The sequence below is a fragment of the Oncorhynchus mykiss genome, chromosome 20, assembly GCF_013265735.2.
Source record: "Oncorhynchus mykiss isolate Arlee chromosome 20, USDA_OmykA_1.1, whole genome shotgun sequence".
NCBI classification, from domain to species: Eukaryota; Metazoa; Chordata; class Actinopteri; order Salmoniformes; family Salmonidae; genus Oncorhynchus; species Oncorhynchus mykiss.
Genome location: NC_048584.1, coordinates 23,269,060 through 23,293,985, shown reverse-complemented (window position 1 = coordinate 23,293,985; position 24,926 = coordinate 23,269,060). Strand labels below are relative to the sequence as shown.

At 43.7% G+C, this 24,926-nt stretch overlaps 2 protein-coding genes across 5 annotated transcripts; one reads left to right on the top strand and one right to left on the bottom strand.

Moving 5' to 3' along the window:
• Nucleotides 1-158: 158 nt before the first annotated feature.
• On the bottom strand, nucleotides 159-1,955 carry LOC110499196 (parvalbumin, thymic). Its single transcript, XM_021576166.2, has 4 exons — nucleotides 1,793-1,955; nucleotides 1,418-1,550; nucleotides 813-922; nucleotides 159-400 (listed from the first exon to the last, which is right to left on the bottom strand). The coding sequence occupies exons 1-4, from the start codon at nucleotides 1,851-1,853 to the stop codon at nucleotides 372-374; spliced, it is 333 nt and encodes a 110-aa protein (XP_021431841.1). The 5' UTR covers nucleotides 1,854-1,955; the 3' UTR covers nucleotides 159-371.
• Nucleotides 1,956-3,384: 1,429 nt separating this feature from the next.
• bhlha15 (basic helix-loop-helix family, member a15) lies at nucleotides 3,385-24,923 on the top strand. Of its 4 annotated transcripts, none has more exons than XM_021576162.2 (7): nucleotides 3,385-3,600; nucleotides 15,044-15,113; nucleotides 15,292-15,411; nucleotides 16,784-16,964; nucleotides 17,064-17,250; nucleotides 19,073-20,792; nucleotides 22,855-24,923. In XM_021576162.2, exon 7 carries the CDS (start codon nucleotides 22,890-22,892, stop codon nucleotides 23,469-23,471), a length of 582 nt encoding a protein of 193 aa, XP_021431837.1. In that variant the 5' UTR covers nucleotides 3,385-3,600; nucleotides 15,044-15,113; nucleotides 15,292-15,411; nucleotides 16,784-16,964; nucleotides 17,064-17,250; nucleotides 19,073-20,792; nucleotides 22,855-22,889; the 3' UTR covers nucleotides 23,472-24,923. The 4 variants fall into 4 exon arrangements, with proteins under 4 accessions (XP_021431837.1, XP_021431834.1, XP_021431835.1 ...); XM_021576159.2 differs by lacking the exon at nucleotides 22,855-24,923 and adding an exon at nucleotides 17,343-17,576 and having other exon boundaries at nucleotides 3,412-3,600; nucleotides 19,073-19,582; XM_021576160.2 differs by lacking the exons at nucleotides 3,385-3,600; nucleotides 22,855-24,923 and adding exons at nucleotides 14,025-14,532; nucleotides 17,343-17,576 and having other exon boundaries at nucleotides 19,073-19,582.
• Nucleotides 24,924-24,926: the final 3 nt, after the last annotated feature.

Genomic DNA, 24,926 nt, shown 5'->3' with positions numbered 1-24,926 from the left:
CCACATGCTCATATTCATGCAAGGAGCAGCCTGTCAAGGACATGACTAGGATACATCACATACTGTCATGTGAAACAGGTGCTACAATATTTATGATCAAAGCCATATATACTGTATTTATAAACTTTACATCAGAGAAAGACAGCTGCAGGCGAGGCAAGTGTTAAGCCAAAGACTGTTTATTTGTATTGGTTTACAATATCATATTTTCCTTAGTCCAAACTAGCATACAGCATATTTCACTACTTGTACTGACAGACAGAGGCTGGACCAATCCAAGAAGGCACTGAGCAGATTCACACAGACCATGTACTGCTTGTCTTCAAACTACAAGATTGTCAAAAATAAACATCTTCTTTATCTTCCTCTCTTTATGAGGACATGACAAGGTTGGAGAACTCTGAAAGAGAGACACAAACTGTTTTCAATGTGTTCATTCTTAATGTTCAATATGCAGAATATACAGATTTAATTACTGTCTAACTACATTTCCAAACTGGGTTTCTCATCCAGTGATCCTTAAACTGCCATTAGAATCATAAATGCTAACAGCCGACCCAGGCTACCGCAGGTTAGGTGTTTTTCGTCATGGTTCTTGTTCTGGAGAGTGGTCAATAGCTGGCAGTTATAAAATCAGATTTTTAACCAAACCTTAAACTTAACCATAACCTTAACCACACTGATAACCCTAATACAATTTAGCCAATTTGACTTTGCAGCTGGCCTATCTAAGGCAAAATGTCTCAGTTCTGCCTCCAGGACAAGACTCATGACAATAAACAACAACCTGCCTGATGGCCTAGTAACCCTACCGTCCCAGCCTATCTTTCCGTCCCCGTCCTTGTCCCCAGCTAGGAGAAAGGCTCTGGTCTCAGCCGCTGTCAGGGGACGAGCCCCCTTGGAGAAGTTCTGGAGGAAAAGCCTAACACGCACACACACACACACACACACACACACACACACACACACACACACACACACACACACACACACGTGCACACACACACACACACACACACACACGCACACACGCACACACACGTGCACACACACACACACACGTGCACATACACACACACACACACGCGCACACACACGTACACACACACACACACACACGCGCACACACACGTACACACACACGCACACACGCGCACACACCCACACGCACACACGAAACACAAAACACAAAAAGTAGCATTACATACTGTACAGTACAGTACAGTACTGTACAGTTGAAGTTTTGTGTGTTTGGTTGTATCCATCTAACTCTAAAGGATCTTAAGTCCTTGTATTAGGCTACTTTTTTTGAGAAACAAAATAAAATAACAACATTTGTATCTGCCTAGTATCTGCTGCTACTTTGATCATGGGATCAAGTTCCCTAGAAGACGTCTGTGTTATATTGTGACTCAACTGTAGCTCGTCCTGTTCGATGTAGCCACTCTTGTCCTGGTCCAGGATCATGAAGATCTTCTCAATCTCAGGGGGAGACTTCTTGGACAAGCCCACCATCGCAAAAAACTTCTTGGGGCTGAAGGAGTCGTTTGCTAAGAGCAGAATGGACAGTGCATAACGACAAACGACCAAACAACCCGTTGATGATTGAAATGAATAGCTCATAACTTGCATTTCCAGTTTCTTTACGTAAACACATTTGTGAAGCCACAATCATAGAGAGAAAAATAAACGGCATTTATGAGTCCCTATGGGCAATCCAACACACCTACTGTAATATTCCACATACCATTAAGTTACAGTAGAGGTCAAAAGTGCAAACATACATTCATACCTCTGCAAGCATTGATCGCTGAAGTAATATCTGACGCAGCAAGGAAGTCTGTGAGAGCCATACTGAAACTGTAGCGAGATCGTGATGAAACGTAGCAGCTTGTGGTTCTATCCTAACTGATGGTGAGGTAGAAAGCTACTGGTAAGAGCGATCTTATGATGCCATGGTGTCAGAAACCACCAGCGTTTCCCTGCCAAACACAGCTGTCTTTTGGGCCCACTTGACGTTCAACGGGCGTGGATGTCACGGCGTCACTATGACAAAGCTTTTGTTTCGCACTTAATTAAGAGACAAACTGAAAGTGGCCCTTCTGGTGAACAGAAAGCCATTCTTACTAGCTTTCCCCCATATAGTGGAAAAAGTACAGATTGAACCCTTTAAGCCTGAATATGAGATTTGTTTGAAACAGCCAGCGACAGTGATACATGATCAGAAGTGTTGATCTGTCTTTGTATTCATGAGATTTAGTCATTTTCCTTTCGGACATGCTGGGAAAAGGCTTCAGGAACAGATAAGAGGACAAGAAAACAGACGACATGCTATATTTGGTTGGCCAGATATCGCCTGGCTTGCCTGCTCTTCTCTCTCCCTCTCCTCCTGTCTTCCTCCACTGTCATTGCTCATCTCCCTCCTCTCTGCCCTCTCCCTTCTCTAAGTTTCTGGTTGCTTCCTCCCTGTGTTACAGAGCTGTCTCTCTGGCACATGATCCCCCAGGCTTAGCTATAAACATCCTGTTATTCGGAGGCTCAGTCACGTTTGGGCTTCCCCTGAGATGGGGGTAGGCTCACTATCGTCACGGGTAGTGGTAAATCACTTACCAGGGACTTTGTTTTATGAGAATATTAGGTTTTGATTCTGCAAATCTCCAGTGTCAGTACTGCTGTACATGTTATGTCTTTGCAGTGGGGCAGACACAGCTGTTGGTGCCTGATAGAGGTTGAGGAAGTGTTAACGACGGATGAATGCTGAAGAGCCACCTCCCTGCGAGGCTGTTTTACTGAACAGCCACCTGCTGGAGTATTCACACATTCCCAGGTGGCCATGCTCTACTGTAGCCTATTAGGTACAGTAACTGGATAATGGCCGTTGGCTTGGAAACAGTACAGTGTAATGTTTCCTGCTGGTTCGACAGCGACTAGCTTTGGAGAGAAACATAACGATAAAGAGCTTGAACTGACCGTGACACATTTACCCTTACATGAAATTTTGGGGAATGATGATTGACAGTATCCCCACTATCCCTAATAATACATCTACTTCATTGCTCACATGTGGGGGTCATTGCTGATATCTGCCCCGGGCCCTCTCTGCAGCGATCTGTGTCACTGTGGGCCTGCTACTGAGCACGTGCAAGCCTATGGCTGGAGTTGTAGAGCTCCTCTGAGCACCAATGACGTGAGCCGGTTTCCTCAGGATAGACGACAGCAGGCCTCTCAGCCAGGGGAGTTGAAAAACGACAAAAACATCCTCTCCCTCCATACCTGCCCCCGGCCATGGCCTTGTCCCCTTCCATGCTCCGATGCTTGTTTGCAGGAAGGCCAGGTTTCCTGTGTGATGGAGGAGAGGGGGATGGGGGGGATGAGGGAGAGGGGAAGAGGGATGGGTGGTAGGGCTTCTACACGTAGAGACTGTACAGATTGACTTTATGTTTTAGCTGTGTGTGGATGTTGGCGTTCTATGTAGTTTCCTGTGCAGGTGAAGCTTGTTGATATCCACGAAGACAATACACAGTAGTTGTGGAGGTGGGGGAGGAAAGACAATGGAACTAAGAAGCAGAGCAGCCTTCTTCTACATGGAGAACCATAGTGGTAAGTAGGAGGAAAATGCTACATTTTGGGGATTGGGATTTTGTGTTTGTCATTGTAGTCCTGTTTTGTGTTGTGCTGGTTGATAGAGCTTACTGTATCCACTTTGCCAGATATGATGTCATGTTGAGACCTGACAAGACTGAATTGTTTGGGTTTGTAAAATGTCTTGTTGATCTATCAAAAGGGGATTATAAATTGGTTAGTTCGAGCCCTGAATGCTGGTTTGCTGACAGCCGTGGTATATCAGACCGTATACCACGGGTACAACAAAACGTTTCTTTTAACTATTCTAAGTATGTTGGTAACCAGTTCATATTAGCAATAAGGCACCTCGGGGGTTTGTGATATATTGTCAATATACCACGTCTAAGAGCTGTGTCCAGGCACTCTGCGTTGCATCATGCCGAAGAACATCCCGTAGCTGTGGTATATTGTCTATATACCACACCCCCTCGGGCCTTATTGATTAATTATATTATGGGGAAAAAATGTCTATACAATTATTTAGTGTAAAGACTTGTCTATGTATCCTCCAGGGGGATCTGCACTCCATCATTAGAGCTGAGTCTAACTGCTAACTATGGAAACACTAAAACACATCAGTGGAAAGTAAAGCACACGTACAGGTGTACTATCTTAATTTGACCAGTTTCTCAAAGCAGAAAAAGAATCCAGCAGCAACAGGAAATGTTAGTTATTATTTGAAAATGTTTGTAGGGGTCGATACATTTTTTATTAGGGTAAATCAAGTCTGACATTTTAAAGTGGAAATTACGAACTTCAGAAGCCTTTTTAAACCTTGAATACACAATATTTTGCACTTCCTGCTCAGCGGGAAAATTTGCTGTGACAACAGATTAATCAAACAGAGTGATAGTAAAACACATTAGCCTCCTGAGGGATCTCTCCCAGATCCCTGGACCATGATTACCACATCGTTTATTTTTCATATTTTAGCCCTTTTTCTCCCCACGATCCTGCCAAGCACGACCCCACGACCATGCCAAGCTGCGCTGCTTCTTGACACACTGCTCGCTTAACCCGGAAGCCAGCCGCACCAATGTGTCGGAGGAAACACCGCCCAACTGGCGACCGTGTCAGCGTGCATGAGCCCGGCTCGCCACAGGAGTCGCTATAGGACAAGGACATCCGGCCAGCCAAACCCTCCCCTTACCCAGACGATGCTGGGCCAATTGTACGCCGCCTCATGGTCTCCCGGTCACAGCCGGCTGTGACACAGCCTGGGATCAAACCTGGATCTGTAGGGCCTTAGAACACCCCACCACATTGTTGCCTGGCTGGGATTGATTGGTGCTATTTTGGTGTGGTGAGAGCTGAGTCATTTTGGCATAGCTGACAGACATGGGGACGGTCTCTCAGCTGCCAAGCCAACCAGCCGGTGGCAGTGTTCTCTTCTCACTCCCAGAGTAAGAGGAGAGAGAGAGAGCCTGCTGACCTGCTGGGTTTGGACTTTTTGCTTGCTTTCTTTATCTGGCTTTTTCTCCGTTGGTCCCACTGCATCGAGCTAAATGAAGTGCATCTTAAGTATCTGAAAGACAACCAATCCTGTTTTGACTTGGGTTTGTGCACATTTCAGGGTGAAGTCTGCTCAGGTCTGATTCTGTATGCTGTTTATGGACAACGTTTCTACCACTGATAAGGTCTTTGGGGAGTCACAGGGAGTATATCTGGGGCTCTGCTGCTGAGCTATTCAGCTTACTGTACTCCTCTCACACTCAGACACAGAGATCTGCAGCCCGGGCTCGCTCGCTCAGCCCACTAACTGGCTGCTATGAGTATGGGCTTTAGATCTACCTTCCATTGTAATCGGGTACTTACTGTGGACTGCATGTAGAGGTTTTTAATGTTTTAAACATTTGCACCCTCGAGAGGATAATGATACAGACATAAAGGGGGAGAGAGAGAGAGAGACAGATAGAGAGAGAGAGAGACTGCTTGAACATCCATCCTGGGGAAAGCGATTGCTCCTCTTCTTCCCTGGGCTCAGTTACATCTCTGTCTATTTCCATCGGACCAGCTGTGGTGGGGGACATACCGATACCGTTCTCAGATTCATCCCGACCCCCCCAATCCCATCACCCCACTTCTCCTCGCAAGGCCTCTCCCTCCTCAAGCGGTTTTATTTCACTCTCCTGACGCTTTGACATCAATCACTCAAGATTTAAGTGTGTGTGTGTGCGCGTGCATGCGTACATGCTTGTCTGTGTGTGCGTGCGTGCACGTGTGTGCGTGAGGGAGTGCGTGTTGATGGGAGCCCTGTAGTAACCCTATGCCACTTCTCGCAGCTATAAATCCTCAGCAACCAAAGGAAAACAAGACAGAGTGTTCTATCTGATCGCTGCTCACGTTCTGATCACTGCTCACGTTACTCCTTACTCCAACCTAACTTAATGCCAGGCTGGCTGAGTACCCTGTCCCCTCCACAACAACAACCTAAGGACCTTCCCTCACACTCATTCGGCAGTCTACACGTGAGCCAAGGGTAGGCTACTCACTGGGTTTGGGAGGATAAACACAACAGAACATAGTTTTGTCCAGGGATGAAAATGACCAGACATTTATAGGAGTAATATTATGTGGAGGAAGTTATCAGGTGGGTTGAGTAAATAAGCAAATAGAATGAACGTGCACACTGTCACGTGTTCCCAATGAACGTTATTAAATGGACAACGTTTCAACCAACGCTCAGTCCCAGTTAAAGACCCCCTTTGGCTGCGATCCAGGCTTAGTTGAATCAGGTATGATTGCGTTGGCACAAAAGCATGTACCATGTGTGGCTCCCAAGTCCTGAGGACCGGGATTGAACAGCCCTGGGTTAGAGGGGACATTTGGCCAGTTGTATCTCAGGGGGCTGGAGAGAGACTTCCCCACACACATCACCCTCTGCTGGTGTGATTTCACCAGGCCATTAAATAGGCCTGTGTTAGCTAGTCTACTGTAACTCCCTGAGATGCTCATTAAGCCATTGTATGTCAGGTTTCCCTTCTACACCCACATCAGCAGGTGCAGTGCTCTTTTTCTCTCCGTTTCTCTTCATTTCTCTTGCTTGCTCTCCCCCATCTCACTTTTTTTTATCCTTTCTCTCCCTCTTTCTTTCTTTCCTGACTCTCTCGCTTCCCCTCCACCCTTCTGTTCTAAGGAGTGTTAGAAAATGGTTGGTCTTTCTCTTGTGTTACTTTCTGGATAGGATAGGGGCCGTGGGGTGGAATGTAATGTACACTTCTCAAGCTTCAGGACCCCCTTAAAGAGTTAAGAGATTTGGCTTAGACAGGTTTGTTCAAATCAACAGGGATCTTTGCTTCCACCATCCTGCACTGTGCTGTAGCTTATTTCACGTACGGGTTTAAATTCAAACTTGCCTTTTAATCCCTGTGCTTTAGCCATTGGCTACCATCGGTCAGCACAAAAATGTAAAGAATTCATGTCACTCTGGTATCAAGGATTTGGAGACAGGCGCAGGAATACATCTGGGTTTTTAATACACCCAAAACAAACATGTGCAGTAACACTGGGATGTACCCAAACAAAAGAGTGAGGTCAAACCTCGTAGAACGACACGGGACGAGACCCGTAATACACAAAACACGCAGCACAGACAAGGCATAGGTACTCACATGACCAACGGACATGGGGAATATAATGGACAGCCCAATGGGAAACAAAGGGCACATTTGTACAAATACAATCAGTGAGGAATTGGAGCCAGGTGTGCGTAATGACACAGTTCAGTGAAGCCTCGAAGGCCGGTGACGTTTGACCTCCGGAACTGGTAAACAGAATGAGCAGCAGTACCGGGGGGATCCGTGACAATGCAGCTAGCCAGCGACTCTATTTAAAGAGTGGGGATAGAAGCAGCAAACCAGAAGGGAAAAAAATGGTTGATATGAATTAAACTGCAATTATTTTAATCATAAGTAAGTTCACCTGTAACAAGTGTCATGTAAGCTATTTATTAAATGTGAAAATCTATTTTGGCATATGTAGCCTATACCCTTCACCGTTCGTCTCTCTCTGTCCCTCTATCTTCTGTTTCCTGTCTGTTTAATTCGTAACCAGGGAAACCCTGACTCATTACATTTTGGACCGATATATAGTTGCACCATGCAACTGGAGTAGTACCCCCCCCCCAAGCTGTAATAGGGCCATTCTGATGCCAGTTGGCTTAGAGCATGAGTGACAGTCTCTCTCTGTCCGGTGGTGGGTGAGTGAAGGGTGGGGTTCCCCAGCACCCCTTGGAGGAGGTTGGGATGGGGCGAGGGTGTGAAGGATAGGAGGAGCACAGAGCAGAGCTGAGGGTTTAAATTAGAACATCGCTGGCCAGTCCTCAGAAACCAAGAAAACAATTTCATGTAATATAGCTCTCCAGTTAGGGAATGTGCTTACCAATTTGTCAATCATTAGATTCTCAGGCTACTGTATGTACGCTGTGTCCTCTCCCTCCAGACCAGCTGTCCCAGTGGGACTGTTTTAGTATCTGATAGTGGTTGCGGTTGAGTGTGGCTGGCTGAATGATCACTTTGCACCATCCAAGAGTTCTACAGCTGTCCATCTTGGATTATGATTGTGTGTGTGTGTGTGTGTGTGCAGGTCAGAGGTGACAGTCTAGCTTTTCAACACTTTCCCAACAGTTCTTTGCCTCTCAGCGTCGCAAGCAAATTTCTCAGCGATTGTGTGTTCTGCGGCTCAGTGCTAGCTTCATGTTATTGCTGAAATATCAGTTTGCTCTAAGCTGGTCTCCTGCTTCTGTTACAGTACTGTATGAGTTCATGTGTTCGTATGTGTACCTTTATATGGGGCCGTCACAGGCTTCAATGGGTTTCTTGTTATCACATTAGGATAGTTTCAGTTTACTTTCTACAGTCACTATGCTCACTTTTATAGACTCAAACAATGTTTTGAGTTTCACCGTGGTAACATATACTGTAACCATTTTAATGATTAATTTTTTTAAAGTGTAAAGTAAAATGAGGTTGTACAGATTGATGATGTAATGACAGGCCTAGGTGTGCCAATGCTTGTCTTGACTAGCCCTCACCCCCCTACACTCCCATCCACCTCCCTACCCACCTCCCAGCCCCCTACACATTTCGCGACCCCCAACACCCTACGAACCCGAACCCTCCAATCCCCCTCTTTCTCCCCAGAGACCAAACTAACAGTTCACAGTCCAGCCTAGTGTTGTGTTAACAGTCAATTAACTACCTAATAAACCCCTTCACAAACATTCTGCAGAGTAGGACAAATCAAGTCTGACATTTTAAAGTGGAAATTACCAACATTAGAAGCCTTTTTAAACCTTGTATACAAGATTGCATTTTACTACTGTGTAGGAAATTAAGATCCCACACCTGTATGTACCAAAAGTCCAGGGCAAATTAACCTTACAGTATAGATATAGACAATTATAGACAGTATAGATATAGACAGTATAGGTATAGACAGCTATATCTATAATTTGTGTTCCTGTTCAAGCTGGGTCATTTGATCTCCTAATCTCTTCTCCTCACCATGGTAACAACCCAGAACCCAGGCAGAGAGAGGCAGGTGGGAGAGCTGCCAGACTGACATGGCACTTTTATTTTTAAATCGGCATGACACAGCAGCAGAGCCACATCGTCTACGAGACATGCATGACCCTATAAGGTCTACTTCCATCCACTACACACACTGGCTGAGTGAGACGAGCTCTTCTGGAGGGAGTGGTTCTCTTCTCTGCCTCCTAGTGGTTGGACACTGTCATGACATGGGTTTATCTGCCTTCTATTGGTAGGATACTGTCACGACATGGGTTTATCTGCCTTCTATTGGTAGGATACTGTCACGACATGGGTTTTGGAGTTCACTGACTTACATTTACATTTTAGTCATCTTATCCAGAGCGACTCACAGGAGCAGTTAGGGTTAAGTGCCTTGCTCAAGGGCACGTCAACAGATTTTTGACCTAGTCGGCTCGGGGATAACCTTTCGGTTACTGACCCAACGCTCTTTACTGCCAGGCTACCTGCAGAACTGTGAGAACCTGACTTACTGTCAGTGGTTTGGGAAGGAGGTTCAAGTCTCAAGTTGTAATGTCACATGTACAAGTACAGTGAAATGCCTTTCTTGCAAGCTCTAAACCCAACAATGCAGTAATCAATTTCAATGTAGCACTAAAAATAATGAAAGGTAGAACAAAAACACAATAAATAAAAATAAGAAAAACAGGAGAAAGTAAGCAAGCATACTATATACAGGGTCAGTTCCAGTAGCATATTTACAATGTACAGGGATACTGGAGAGATAGAGGTAGATATGCATAGGGGTAAGGTGACGAGGCATCAGGATATATGATAAACAGAGTAGCAGCAGCGTATATGATGATTGTATGTCAGTTGGCTTAGGGGATTTTAGAAACTTAAAATAAGGGCTTTATTTTGTGTAGACTTACCCTGGTGTGACGTTTTCATAACCTTATAAATCTCTCTCGGACAAGGTGACTTTTATCAATATATTTGTCTCTATTTACTCTCAAAATGTTAATTAGCATCAAAGACATCATGCAAAACTACAAATCCCTGCATGTAAGGTCCGACGCTGGATATGAGAAGCAGGTACAGAGAGTTGAACATTTCATGTGGAACAGACAGGTAACAGGACAGGACCAGCGTCAGAACCCGAGTAACAAAGACATGCGAACATCAAGGCTGAAGCAGGGAACAGAGCGGGGAACCAGACAGATATAGGGGAGGTAATGACAGAGGTGATTGAGTCCAGGTGAGTCCAATAATCGATGATGCGCGTGACGGGGGGAAGGCAGGTGCGCGTAATGATGGTGGCAGGAGTGCGTAATGCTGGGGAGGCTGGCGCCTTCGAGCGCCAGGGAGGGGGAGCGGGAGCAGGCGTGACAGCAAGCTCCTCCACGTCCTCTCTAGCTGACACCTTCGCTAACAGGTACTGTGTCAATTTAGAACTTGCACAAGGCAGTTCACAAAATTGTCCATTTCAAGAAATGTAACCAATTGATTCAATACTACATTTAGCTACCATTAGATAGTTAATCCAGAGATTCTTACCTTTGCCTCGATTCAGCAGTCTCGTCCAGATCAAAATGACATTTGTAGTTCTTTATGATATCAAACATTAGCAGCTAATTAGCATTTCACTTTTGGGGGTTAAATACAGGCGAATATATTGATAAAAGTCACCTTGTCCGAGAGAGATTTATAAGGTTATAAAAAAGTCACACCAGGGTAAGTCTACACAAAACACAGCCCCTATTTTAAGTTTCTAAAATCCTCTATGGGAAAAATGAACGGTGGAAAAATGATTGGAACCAATTCGCTGTTTGAATGCTAGGTTTTATGGTTATCATGACCCATACTGTGGTACTCTATTATGTGTAGGTTAGTGAGACAAAATCTCCATTGAATCCATTTTAAATTCATGCTGTAACACAACAAAATGTGGAATAGTGTGTGAATACTTTCTGAAGGCACTGTACTCACTGTATATGTGTTCAATTCTACTTCGTGTTTACTCCTATTTAGGAATGTGTTCAGGGTATCTACATTTAGACTTTATGTTGAGGGGTGGAGGTACCATTACAGGTTACTGTACAGTATACTGCAGTATAGAGTTCCTTACCCCAGTAAACCGTGTTCTGCCCGTACAGGGGAATGAACATGGATGAATAAATTAGGCTAAGTTGGCTCCACTCAATACTTGTTTAAGCACGCATGCAAGCGCACACAAAACACACACACACACACACACACACACACACACACACACACACACACACACACACACACACACACACACACACACACACACACACACACACACACACACACACACACACACACACACACACACACTTGAGGCACATACACACTTGATGCGTGCATACTTGCCCAAAATGGTAATACGTTATTGGCATCAATCTTGCTTGTTCAGCCATGTCCAGGTCTCAACTGGGGAAGAGCAGGAGTACTGGTGTCAACAGAGGCTCATAAATACATTATCAGCTCTCTGAAATGTATCTTAGATTTATGTCATCATATTATAGGAACTCTTGTCAGCAAACGCTCTAAAGACCCAATAATCTGCTACTAAGATACTAAGATACTACTGGCATGACACAATAAGCTGACATGTTTACCACTTTGACTGTTGTTGTTTCAGTGTCTAGTTTCACCCTAACCCCCAAAACGGCAGAATGAGAAGTGAGACGCTATCCTCCGGGCGTGTCCAAATAAAGGCTGTAGGCAGGGCTGCTAGGGCCCTGGCTGGTGGAGAGCTCATTTCACAGGTTTACCCAGAGTGCAATGTTGCATGGTCTGGACGGTTAGAGAGCAGAGCGTCATGTGTCGCCCGCCTTGCTTGGGCGTCACTGCCACTGCTCAGAATAAGCCCAGTGCGCTCCAATTACCCTCCTCTCACGGATTGTTTGGTGTCACTTGTCGTCTGTTGGCTGGATATGATGATTCTGTGCCTCTGGTGTAAAAGGATAGTTACGCAGCCCCCCCCCCCCCCCCCCACCCCGGCTTGCGAATGTGCGTGTGATACAACTAAATTGGTGTGGCAAACTCACAGCCAACCCAATCAGAAAAGAAAAGCGACCCCCCTCCCTCCCCCTTTTCGGGTGGTGCTAGGCACGGGTAGATCTACTATCGGTACTCTCTGTCCCTGACTCCGCCCACTAGGGTCTGCACATGGACAAGTGTCCCAGGCCGTTGCATTGCATTGTGGGACTGGTGCATTGCATTTCTTTGGACTGTCATCAAGTGGCCATTAATGTTGAAGACCTGGGAAGAGGAGAGGTAGATATAGACTCGTTATTACCCTGGCTAGGGGTATTAATAGCAGGTGGGGCAGTGGAGAAGGGATATTCTATGCTTTGCCCCAGTTAGAAAAACAACAATAAATTAGGGAATGGAACAGCTATCCACCCATCCTATCCCTACAGTTGAAATCTGAGCAAAGATGGATGCCGCTTTCAATGTGGCCCATCAGAGTCAAAGATACTGTAATGAATGAATGAAGCGGATGACGTTGTAGATCTATGTCAAGAGGTAGCAGAACTATCTGATGCTGAGTAAATAGATTGAACACAGCGCAAATAGTTTAGACTACATTTGAACTTGTTTTTCAACCCTGGCCTATATCATATGCACATTGCTGCTAAGTTTGGTGGACCCAACAGAAGGACCAGGGTTTGCAGGCTAGGTGACATGATGCCTGGACTATACAGAAAGTGGGAGGGAGGAAGGGTGCAAGGGAGCAAGGGAGCAAGGGAGGGAGGGAGCAAGGGAGCAAGGGAGGGATTAAAGGAAAGAGGGGGGGTGCCCCTTAAACACACAGGGGCCAGGGTGAAATGCAAGCACCTTCCTCCATTTGAGTTAACCACCATCTGTCTCTCTCTCTCCATCTCCTTTCCTCCACTCCTCTCTTCACTCCATCCTTTCCTTCTTTTTCAGACTCTGGACAGGGAGGACCTGAAAGACGAGTGTGCGCGTGTCTCCCTGGGAACAATATCCTGATGCTGCATGAGTGTATCAAGTGGAACTCCAGCATCAGTGATTTTGTTGCCAGGGGGAGGACAGTAGCAATCGGACCTTACAACTTGCCCTCCTTCAGAAACAGTGTGGGAAATATACTGTGAAAATTGATGAAGAATAACATTTTCAGTCAATTAATCCCTCCTTCCTTCCTTCTTTCAGGAGATAGTAGTAATTGAATGGAATCTGTACATAGGCGTGTTGTTGGACATTTATTATGTCACATCAAATAAATGTGAAACTTGCAAGATGTGTCAATGAGATATTTAAACAGTTATCACTAGCTGACCTCCTACCAGTACCTTTGAATGAACATTAGACAATGTCACTAGCCGGCTCCCACCCGGTATTGTACCCTACACCTTAGAGACAGCTGCCCTATGTACATAGTCATTGAACACGGGTCATTTTAATCATGTTTACATACTGTTTTACCCACTTTCTATGTATACCCTGTATTGTAGTCATGGATCATCCTATATAACTACTGCTGAACACACCTTTTATATTCACATACTGCCCATACTGTCTATACACACCATGCACATATATCCACTACCGGTCAAAAGTTTTAGAACACCTACTCATTCAAGGGTTTTTCTTTATTTTCACTATTTTATACATTGCAGAATAATAGTGAAGACATCAGAACTATAAAATAACACATAAGAGAATGCCAAGAGTGTGCAAAGCTGTCATCAAGGCAAAGGGTGGCTATTTGAAGAATCTCAAATATATAATATATTTTGATTTGTTTAACACTTTTTTTGGTCACTACATGATTCCATATGTGTTATTTCATAGTTTTGATGTCTTCACTATTATTATACAATGTAGAAAATAGTGAAAATAAAGAAAAACCCTTGAATTAGTAGGTGTTCTAAAACTTTTGACCAGTAGTGTGTGTATTTATATTCAGGTCTCTGGTCAGGATGCTAATTTCCTGCAATTCCATCCATTATGCCATGGGATTTTGTTCTGTGTACTTAAATACTGTATTCTCAACATAGCTCATTCTAATATATCTACCGATATACATATCATTCTTAGTATATATTGTGTAAATGCATCTGGTGTAAATATGTACAGATTACACTTGGAATGCTGTTAATTAGATTCGATCTGACATTTCTTGACTTCGTGTAGTATTTTGTTATTTATTATTATTTGGTGTTTGCCATTTTACTGCAGTGTTAGTAGCTAGTAACATAAGCACTTCGCTCTGCTCAACTGTGTACGCGACCAATGACCTTTGATTTGTGTGTGACATGTCTTTGACATCGACTGTCTGCTATTATCAACAGAACCACTAGAGGGCAGTCCTGCCCGCATAGGCTTGTGATTGTATGCCGTGGTGAAAGTCCTAAAAATAGTAAGGGTCCTGAGGTTGCACAGCCTTCTTTCTTCCAAGCCCTCTTGCAAACTTTCAGTTTCTGATTTTGAGCCAAAATTGTCCAAGCATTTTGTCTGTAAAGCTTCAGGGAGTAGTCGGTGTGTGTGAGTACTGTCCTCTTACTGTCTCTCACTGAGGAGGATCTGTTACATTATTCATTTTATTTTATTAACCTTTATTTAAGTAGGCAACATTAGCCAGGCTTTTAATCGATTTGCCTGTCTTGCTCTGCTCCTGGTCAAGCCCATGGGACTGACTACTGTACACGTGAGCTCTTTGTCCTCTCCCCACTGTTCACCTCTATCTGACTTTGGTCTTCTCTCTCTCTCTCTCTCTCTCTCTCTCTCTCTCTCTCTCCTACTCTCTGTCTCTCTCTGTCTCTCTCTCGCTTTTCCTTTTTCTTATCTCTCTCGTCCTCATTTCTCTTTCACTGTCTCTCTTGCCTTTCTTCTTATTTCTCCTAATTTCCTATTGTATCTATTTTCTCCAGAGACTCGGTTCTGGATTACTGATCCGCTGATCTGACCATTTGCTGTAGAATGGGATCCTCAAACCACAAGGTACAGTAGTATTCTGACCTCCTCTCTCTTAAGTCAATTTTCTCTTGAAATTTGCATTGATAATGTAAGATAGGACCATGTGTCAGGAAGTTGCATCAGAACTTTGTACTGTTCTGTAGTTGAGGGCATCATGATGTAGCAACATGTAAAATGACATTTGTTTATCTTCACTTGACAGACTTAAGAGGCTGAGTTAGCTGTCCTGTCTTTGGATGGACCCTCATCTTATTGGCTACCCATTATTGGCCACCCGAATGGGTGTGGTCGTAGTGGAGAAAACTGATGAGAGCGACCAATGGTATGTTCCTGTAACTTTTACTACAGTGTCAATGGTTTTTGTCCATTGTTTTGCAGTTTGCATTGTCTTGTTAAATCTTCAGCTCATAATCCTCTTTATTTTATAGTACTCTCTCTCTTTGTGTGTGTTTGTGCGCAGTGGTGTCAGGTACTTAAGTAAAAAATACTTTAAAGTACTACTTAAATCGTTTTTGGGGGGTATCTGTAGTTTACTTTACTATTAAAAAAATACTACTTTCACTTTTACTTCACTACATTCCTAAAGAAAATAATGTACTTTTACTTCACTACGTTCCTAAAGAAAATAATGTACTTTTATTTCACTACGTTCCTAAAGAAAATAATGTACTTTTACTTCACTACGTTCCTAAAGAAAATAATGTACTTTTACTTCATACATTTTCCTAGAACCCAAAAGTCCTCGTTACATTTTGAATTATGATTTCTGAGTGTTTGAGTGAGCCCCTGTCCATTCGTAAAGAAAAAACATCTGGTTTGCTTAACATAAGCAATTTTAAATAATTTATACTTTTAGTTTTGATACTTAAGTATATTTCTCAAGTAGTATTTTACTGGCTGACTTTCACTTTTACTTGAATAACTTTCTATTAAGGTATCTATACTTTTACTCAAGTTTGACAATTGGGTACTTTTTCCACCACTGTTCGTGCGAGTGCGTGCTTGTGTATTTGTGTCTGTGTGCGCATGTGTGTGTGTTTAAGCTGTGTCTTTTTTGTATGTAGGACATTGGTAGCGGATACACAGTGAGGTGCTAATCCAGGTGGTAAAGGAGACACAGATTACAGCCCTGTGTGTGTGTGTGTGTGTGTGTGTGTGTGTGTGTGCACGCATGCGTGTGAATGTGAGAGAGAGAGAGAGAGAGAGGGGGGAGGGGGCAAGAGCGTGTGTATGCATCTCCTGGGCTGTGTGTCTGCCTCTTGCGTTTGTTCGTCATAGCGCTCAGTGACTCAGCATCTCTTTTTCCTTGCCTGAGTCACTCATTTAACGGTTGCCCGGTGACCGCAGAACGGAAAAAGGTTCCTATTGCGTGCTCGCCTGCGAAGACAGCCACCAATATTTATTCAGGCCCTGCAGTGAGTGGCCAGGAGAAAATAATAGACATGCATTCTCCAATGATTGCCTGGGTGCCATGTCATTGTACGGAGAGGAGCCGCTTAGTAATGAGTTTTTGCACTTCCTGTTTTGGAAGGAGATATACTGTCGCTAGCGCTCTGGGGCACACAGTGTGAAAGGAGACGATGGATGTCTCAGTAGATGTTTATTTATTTGTATAAAATACCAAGTTGTATGTTGAAGAATAACATAAAATTAACTGCATTTTATGTGAAAGAATCATATTTTTCTCCATGCAGGTATGAAGACTTCCAGTGTTGGCTCTCCTCAGGTGAGAGGGGCCCCCAGTCCAGCCCTGTCACCCCCCACCGCAACCCTGTGACCCCTCAGCCCAGCCCTGTGTCATCAGAAGGGGACGAACCTGGACAAGGGAGGAAGGTGTCTTTCTTTGATGATGTCACTGTCTATGTGTTTGATCAGGTAACTGCATCTATCATACAGATAATTGGTATTTTACATCAGAGTCATGTTTTTATGCCTACAGTATCAACATCATTTCATTTTGAACACGCTCCATAGGAGAGTCCCACCAGGGAGCTACAAAGTCACTGGCCAGAGACCAACAGCAAAGAGACCAAGGGTCAATCTCCAATACCAATTTACAGACACACACCTGAGACCAATGATCTATCCCCAATCCCGCCCTGCAGCTATGTCAACCATCTACCTCACATGGCAACCTCAGGTGTCTGCTTAAAGGACAATGGTATGTCTTTATCTCTCTTTCCTGATGGTGATCTCTCTATCTGTCTGATGACATCTCTATCTGATGGTGGTTGTGTTTACGCTGCCCTACAGGTCATGGTTTAGAATGGGAGGATGACTTCTCCTTCTTGGACAGCTCCCTCAAAACCAAGATGGCCGATCACCATCTAATAATATCAGAATCCAGTATATTTTCCGCATCCCCCCACCAGCCCTCCACATCCTCACACCAGAGGTGGAGTTGTCCATCCACCCATGCCTGCTCACAGTTGAGACCTTCTAGTCTGGTCCTCACCCACGTCACTGATGCTGACCTGGAGCAGTAAGGCAAGTGGTTGGCTGCACACTTGTTTTTCTGTCACCCAGAGAGCCTTGGGCTCATGGAAAAAATGACTTATCCTCTCTCCCTCTCCTCCCCCCCCCCCTCATTTCTCTCCACTCCACTCCTCTCCCCAACCCTTATATGATTCATTATTTAATGGATTTCTAGCTGGAGAGTTTTTTCTCCTTCTCTCCAACAGTTCCAAACCACCTGTCGGTTGGTTACACTGATATCACAAAGCTCTGTGACAGTACATTGTCTGACTCAATAAGCCTGGGCCGTGTAGTAGCTAACAGCACAGCTGGCCACAGTGAAAGCAATAGATATCAGGTCTGTGGCTCTGGCTGGAGTTGAAAGCATGTTATCTTCTTCTCAGTCAACATAAAGGCCTATTGTTCAGCCCAGTCAACAGACGTCTACTTTTACTACTGTCTTATCAATGCCACCGGTCATGCTCTCGTGCCACATTCAGCCTCAGGCCAAACAAAAGTGAAAAGGCTATTCCATAGGTTTCTAAGTGACTTCATCAGTGACTTCATCATTACACAATGTAGTAAGTGGTGTAGTAAATGGATAATATTGATCTGTTTTTATTATTTTATAATAAGAAAAAGCAAGGTTTGTGTAGACTCTAAACAGAGAGGTGTGATGAAAAGGGAAAGACGAAGGGAAGGAGAGAAGGAAAGGAAGTGGAAGAGAAAGAGGGGGGAAAGAAAAGGAGAGGGCCCTTTATTTGTCTAGCTATTTCAAGGGGTGTCCTTGAGTCCATCTGTGGACGGCTCTATGGCCAGTATAGGTGGAGGACAAGACAGGATGGCACTCAACTCTGATCCGCATGTTCATGCTTGGATGTCGGCATCCGTGTGCCTGTGTGTGCGTGTGTTACAGTATTTGGTCCAGCTTGTAAGACCTGAGTTTGCTTGACTTATTTTAAAGTATACCCAGTAGTTATTAGTTATCAGAGCCCATGGGTAAGAGCCCAGAGCCCATGGGTAAGAGCCCAGAGCCCATGGGTAAGAGCCCAGAGCCCATGGGTGAAACTAAATACACATGGTTGTCCTGAGGAGAAACTGAACAAACGGAAATGTTCCGCAGAACCTGAAGTGTGGTTTGGTTGATTAGAAGAAACCTGGCAGGACCAGTACTAGTGTTCACACACACACACACACACACACACACACACCCACACACACAGACACACACACACACACACACACACACACACACACACACACACACACACACACACACACACACACACACACACACACACACACACACACACACACACACACACACACACACACACACACACACACACACACACACACACACACACGCACACGCACACACACACATACATACTCAAGGACTTCACCGCTGCACATTTTGCTGCTGGGAGCTGCTCACCTGTGTCTGACATTCTCTTTAGATACCGGTAGAAATGTTTGTGGAACCATTACACTATATCATACAGAAGTCTGTCTTTCTTGTGTTTTAGCCCAGTATCCGCCTCTGGGGATGAGGAGATGGAGGCCTAACAGCGTGTTTGCTGAAGGAAGACAATGTGATGGAAGACAAATCTCCAGATAAACAGAAGAACAGAAGAGCTCAACAGTGGGACCTTGCTGTTTCACCACTAGTAAACACTACACATACTCCCTTTACATTCTATGGACCTGACTAAGGGTCCAACTGCAGGGGTGATAAACCATCCCCACCAAGAGTCAGTTGTTTACCTTTCAGGGCTGTGGCTGTCTCCCAATAAGGATTAGCCTACGCAACGTGTTAACAATAACAGAGGGCTCTGATGATCAGAACATAGCAATGGTGACCTGATAATCCTACATTGAATAAATGGGTTCCAACAATGGGAATCTCTTGATTCACTCATCAAGTATTTGACAGCCTGCATATTTAAAATGTAAGAACATTTTCATCAGGCTTTTCATCAGCTAACTACTGTACTGATAAGAGCTTGATGTTGAAAATAAAACATTTCTACAGTCTTCATTTGATTTGTTTCCCCTTGCCTATCGTGAACGGTATCTCAGTGATAAGTAATACCATGCTGCAACAATAGGTCACACACACACTAAAAGTGACTTCAAAAATATATAAATGTGTTTTGATGAGCTACTTGGAGGGATTCAGACAATTAATGGGCGGGTGCAAGGAGTGGACTGATACATGTGGGAAGCCTCCAGTTGATTTTGACCAATGAAGCTGATAGTTTTAGCCCTGTTTATACTTGGTTCTAACATGCGTCATGTTGTCGGTCATGTCTAGACAGGATACAGCTTTTGTCAAATTGACCTCAAAGTAGATTTTTTGGGCGTTTTAGCTAACCCATTTCCTAACCTTAACCTGATTCTTCTAACCTGCTACGTTCATTCTCCTAAACTGCTGCATAGGTTCTACTAAACCTGCTACAAAAAGAAAATTGTGACAAAAGCTGTATCCCTTCTAGACAAAACCTAATTTGTCCTGATCTTGTCCAAAATCTAATTGTGCCCACATTTTATAGACAGGTGTCGACTTTTAAAATACACATTTTGATATGATTGTCATTTAATCTTACTCACCACCTCTGGAGTGGTCTTTCAAATAATTTGCATAATTTGCATACAGGGACCAGGATATCTGGTCACAATGCGGAGACCGTGGATGGACCTAGAGAGATACATTTTACTACCATGTCTCGATCAGAGGAGGCTGGTGGGAGGAGCTATAATGGCTGGAATAGAATAAATGGAATGTGTCAAACTTGTAGTTTCCATATATTTGATGTGTTTGATACTGTTCCCAACTATTCCATTCCAGCCATTACAATGAGCCGGTCCTCCTATAGCTCCTCCGACCAGCCTCCTCTGGTGTAGCTGCAAAGGCTTCAATGTGGGCACAATCAGAATGTTGATAAGACCAGGACAAATGAAGCATGTTAGCTTCATAGCCTCAGATGTAAACGAGGCTTTTGGCTACGCACGGGCACAGATGACCACGTCCGGAGTCTGAGCGCACTCCCATTGGCTAAGCGAGCGCAACGTGTACATTACAGCAGCGACAGGTACCTCACATGCGACAGTTATCTTTCATCCTTGGAGCAGAACGACAGACGCTTCTTCCACTCAACCGAAACTTTAATTCTGAGGATATTATTGATGTTTCACGGTGAAAACTATTCTTCTACATACACAGGCATCTTACTTTCATTTTTAAAGGTAACTAACATGTCAATTTGTTGTCTATTCCTTTTCTCTTTATTGAAATCCAATGAAGTTGTATTAATTTAAGATGTTCACTGTTTTCCTCAACTTGATGAAGGCTAACTATTTACTTTATGTAAATGATTGGTGAGCGTGGGAGAAAGAGAGTATGAGAGAGTCACAACATGTATTCATACAGTAGGGGAGACCGGGGAACAAAGTAACAATGTCAATGCTTGATTAGTGTCTCTACAAGCCTAAAAAGTTTTGTTTAAATCCAATTATTGACAAAGAATGGGTTTCAAGGCCCTAAAGTAAATATACTTGCCACCTCTCTTTTTATAAGTGTATTATTGACTTGTAGAACATTCTCCATGCATCTAAACATACAATCAGGTTCAAAATGATTGGCACTCTTGATAAAGATTAGCAAAAAAATAATGTATGAAATAAATCATACAAATTGTATGCAAAAAAATGAAATTCTATTATTTTATACTAATACAATTGCTCAGAGAAATATTTTTTTTTATGAACAAGTAATATTTTTTCTAAAAAAGATTGACACCCATGTTTTCAATACCTTTTAATACCTCATCTTGGTAACTGCATATCAGTTTCATTGTTTTTATTTAAGGGATGTCAGAGGTGTAACTGCGTTGGAGCTGTCAAATCAGCAGACGGCTCCCTAACGCAGACATTGCCATTGGATGCGCCAAGTCGCATTAGTAATAATCCCAGCATTGTTGCAAGGTCGAACACTTTAATATATGTTGTAATCTACACTTCGATTAGGCTGATATACATATTAATACTTATTATTTGTTGAGTTTGCTGGTGTAGTATAGCAGAACAGCCACTTGCAGTAAAAAAAACTTTGAGTCCTTGAAAGGTGCTATATAAGTCCCATGTATTTTTATTAGTGTATTCACCTGTTACCATGGTACATGAATAGCATCTGATGAAGCATAACAGTATAGACAGCAGGGGTTCAAACTGTAGAACCCAGTTCCTACATTTGAATATAAACATGTATTTTATCAAACAAAACTTTGCTATATTTTATCTCTGGGACCCTGAGGATGACAAATCAGAGCAAGATTTTTGAATGTAAGTACGTTATTTACCTTCAGAGGTGAATGTATCAAACCAGTTGCCGTGATCAGTTTTGTTGTTGTGCACTGTCCTCAAACAATAGCATGGTATTTTTTCACTGTAATAACTACTGTAAATTGGACAGTGCGTTAGATGAACAAGAATGTAAGCTTTCTGCCCATATAAGACATGTCTATGTCCTGGAAAGTTTGCTGTTACTCTAGTCAAATTAGCGCAGGTTAGCAACAACCGCCCGGGTATAGGGACACCGATCCCGTAGATCCTTAAGAGTTTTTTTTTAAATGATGAGATGGCATACACAGGGGAAAATCTCTCTACCAAACGTGTGCTGTTCTTTTCTGGCTCGTTTGTTATAAGAGAGTAACCTTGAGTCGGGTATTATCTGGAGCCTTGGGTAGCCTGCAGCAGGATAAGAGAGGTGGAGATTACACAACCAACATTATGGTGTTTTCACACACTGGCTGATTAGATAGATGCTGTGTTTCTTAAATCTTAATTTTAAACTGCGAATAAAAACAATGATAAAAGGGCCATATTTCTGTCTTACTGTAAAATAGCATTATGCAGGTATTCCTCATTATTACTCATTAATCTAAGCTTATTCGTCAGGATACAGGATGTAAACGGTACAGTAAAATGCTTATGGATCGTAAACAGCAGGATTAGTTCCATTAGCTAATTACAATGTAATTACAGTGTAATCAGCATTTATAACTTCATTGGGTTGCCAATTTCTAGTGTTTTTTATGAATAATAATACAAACTAAAGTCTAAGCCAGGAGATTGGAAGGGAATAAAATGGTGCTCAAAAAAACAGGTATTCCAACTTGAGTGTTTAAACTCAACTGTAACACTGTAGCCTTCAGGGTAAAGGCCCTGCCCCCTGTTTGCTTATTTCTTCCATGACAAGCCCTTTCTATAACCAGTTGTTGTTTTTCTTATCTTTCAATGCTTTTGACAGTGTGAGGAAGAGGGGTCACTGAATCAGGCTGAAGGATGAAGTCTAAAGGGAAGGCCGCTAAGTCATCCAGAAAACCCTGGACTGAGCCAGACCCCGAACCAGAGACCAGTGACACCAGTGAACCAGGCTCTAGCGAACAGGAGGGCTCTGAGGCTTCGGTCCATATCGGAGGCTCCTGGAGGGGGGTCCTGAGGGGCGGGGACCGCGAGCAAGGTAGAGGAGGAGGGGGTGCCACCCACAACCCCCACAGACGCCAACGGTCTCACAACAGCAACAAAGAACGCAACGTCCGGCGGCTGGAGAGCAACGAGCGAGAGCGCCAGCGCATGCACAAACTTAACAACGCTTTCCAGGCCCTCAGAGAGGCCATCCCGCATGTCAAAATGGATAAGAAGCTCTCCAAGATCGAGACGCTGACGCTGGCCGAGAACTACATCAAGTCCCTGACCACCATCATCCTGGGGATGTCCAGCGCCCGCCTGCCCCCCGGGGAGACACCGACAGAGGCTAGCGCTGCCAGACTGCTCCAGTGTTACCAGCAGCACCTGGAGGAGGATGGGGAGGAGAGCCTGTCTCAGTTCCTCACCCAGATTCACAGCTTTAGCCAGGAAAGCTAACAGCTAGCAGGTGCTAACTCAACAGCCGAAGGGTTGGAGCATTCATGCTTGACTTGGGGAGCGAATCTCAACTGACACTATCTCCCATATTGTGCAATGCTACTGTACTTATGACCGAAAGTAGTACACTGTATGGGGAAAGAGTGTCATCTGAGATGCAGCCTTATACTCCACCAAGCTAGTGAGCTATAGTGACATACCTGACATCACCATGCACTAAATGGAGCATACAAGAACTTGACTCAGTAACTCTATTAGACAGTGGTGGGAGGTGATTCTTAGCACCATACCCTTGACATTAATTCTAAGAGAACATAATGGTGGAGTCTAAGTGAAGACACAGACAGCATCCTCCCACCTCTGGCTGGCTGAAGCAAAGCACCTGTGGACTTTGCCAGTCTAGACATAGGCCTAGCATGAATAGTGACAGACAGAATACCCAGAGGACCATGATAAAACATATCACTTGGATTCTGACTCTGATTGGTGGTGAGAACCAAGAGTGGACCGACTTCTGACCGACCAACGTCAAAGAACAATTCAGCGCCATTTTATTTAATCTGTTTCATTTCATTGTCTTTTATTTTCATAATATTTTTCTAACTGCTGATTACTGTAGTTAATTGGTCAACAATGTAAAATAACTGATTGTCAAAGTATAGTTCATTCTCTAACTAAAAACCAGCATACACTGTGGCCCTCAGGGGCCACAAGCTGTGTAGATAGGACAGGCCACCCCTGCTGTAGAGGAAGACTTGTTTTCAACCTTTTAGGACCAACGTTTGGTTTTCCCTGCTGAGCACTGCCTCTGGACACAACAGTCACATACAGGACAAGGATATGCTTAAATAGACTGGTCCTACAGACTTTAGTCAAATACTGTACTCTTTAAGTAAGGAAACGAAAACACACCATCATTTAAATGAAGTGATGAAGTGCGAATCGTTATGACTGTAGATATATGTATACATGTGGGAAAAACAGTTTGAAGGGTTGAAGCAGGGAATTGAACCCATGCCTTTGGTGAAGAAGCCGGCAGTTACCACTAGACCCACAGGCTCTGCAGAGATATATATTTGTACATGTCAGAATTGATGTGTTGACCAAGTGCTCTCTGTGACCCATCTCCAAACTGCAATGGTATCTTGCAAGTGTATTTACAGAGCTGTAAAAGGGTCCTTTCAACGGCAGGATAGTGGGTTCGAATCCCGGGAACACGTGTATTAAAAATGTATGGATACATGACAGTAAGTCACTTTGGATAAAAGCGTCTGGGTTATTATATACAAATAGTGGTGTGTGTGTGTAACAGGTGAATTTGATAATGAAGACATATTTATGTTGCTCTTACAATGTGTGTTTGAATTATACTGTAATATCTTTGTAGCCTTGGGTTCCGAGTCTTGGATCATGAGAGTTTTGGATGATGAGAATAAAAAAAATACAATAATCTTC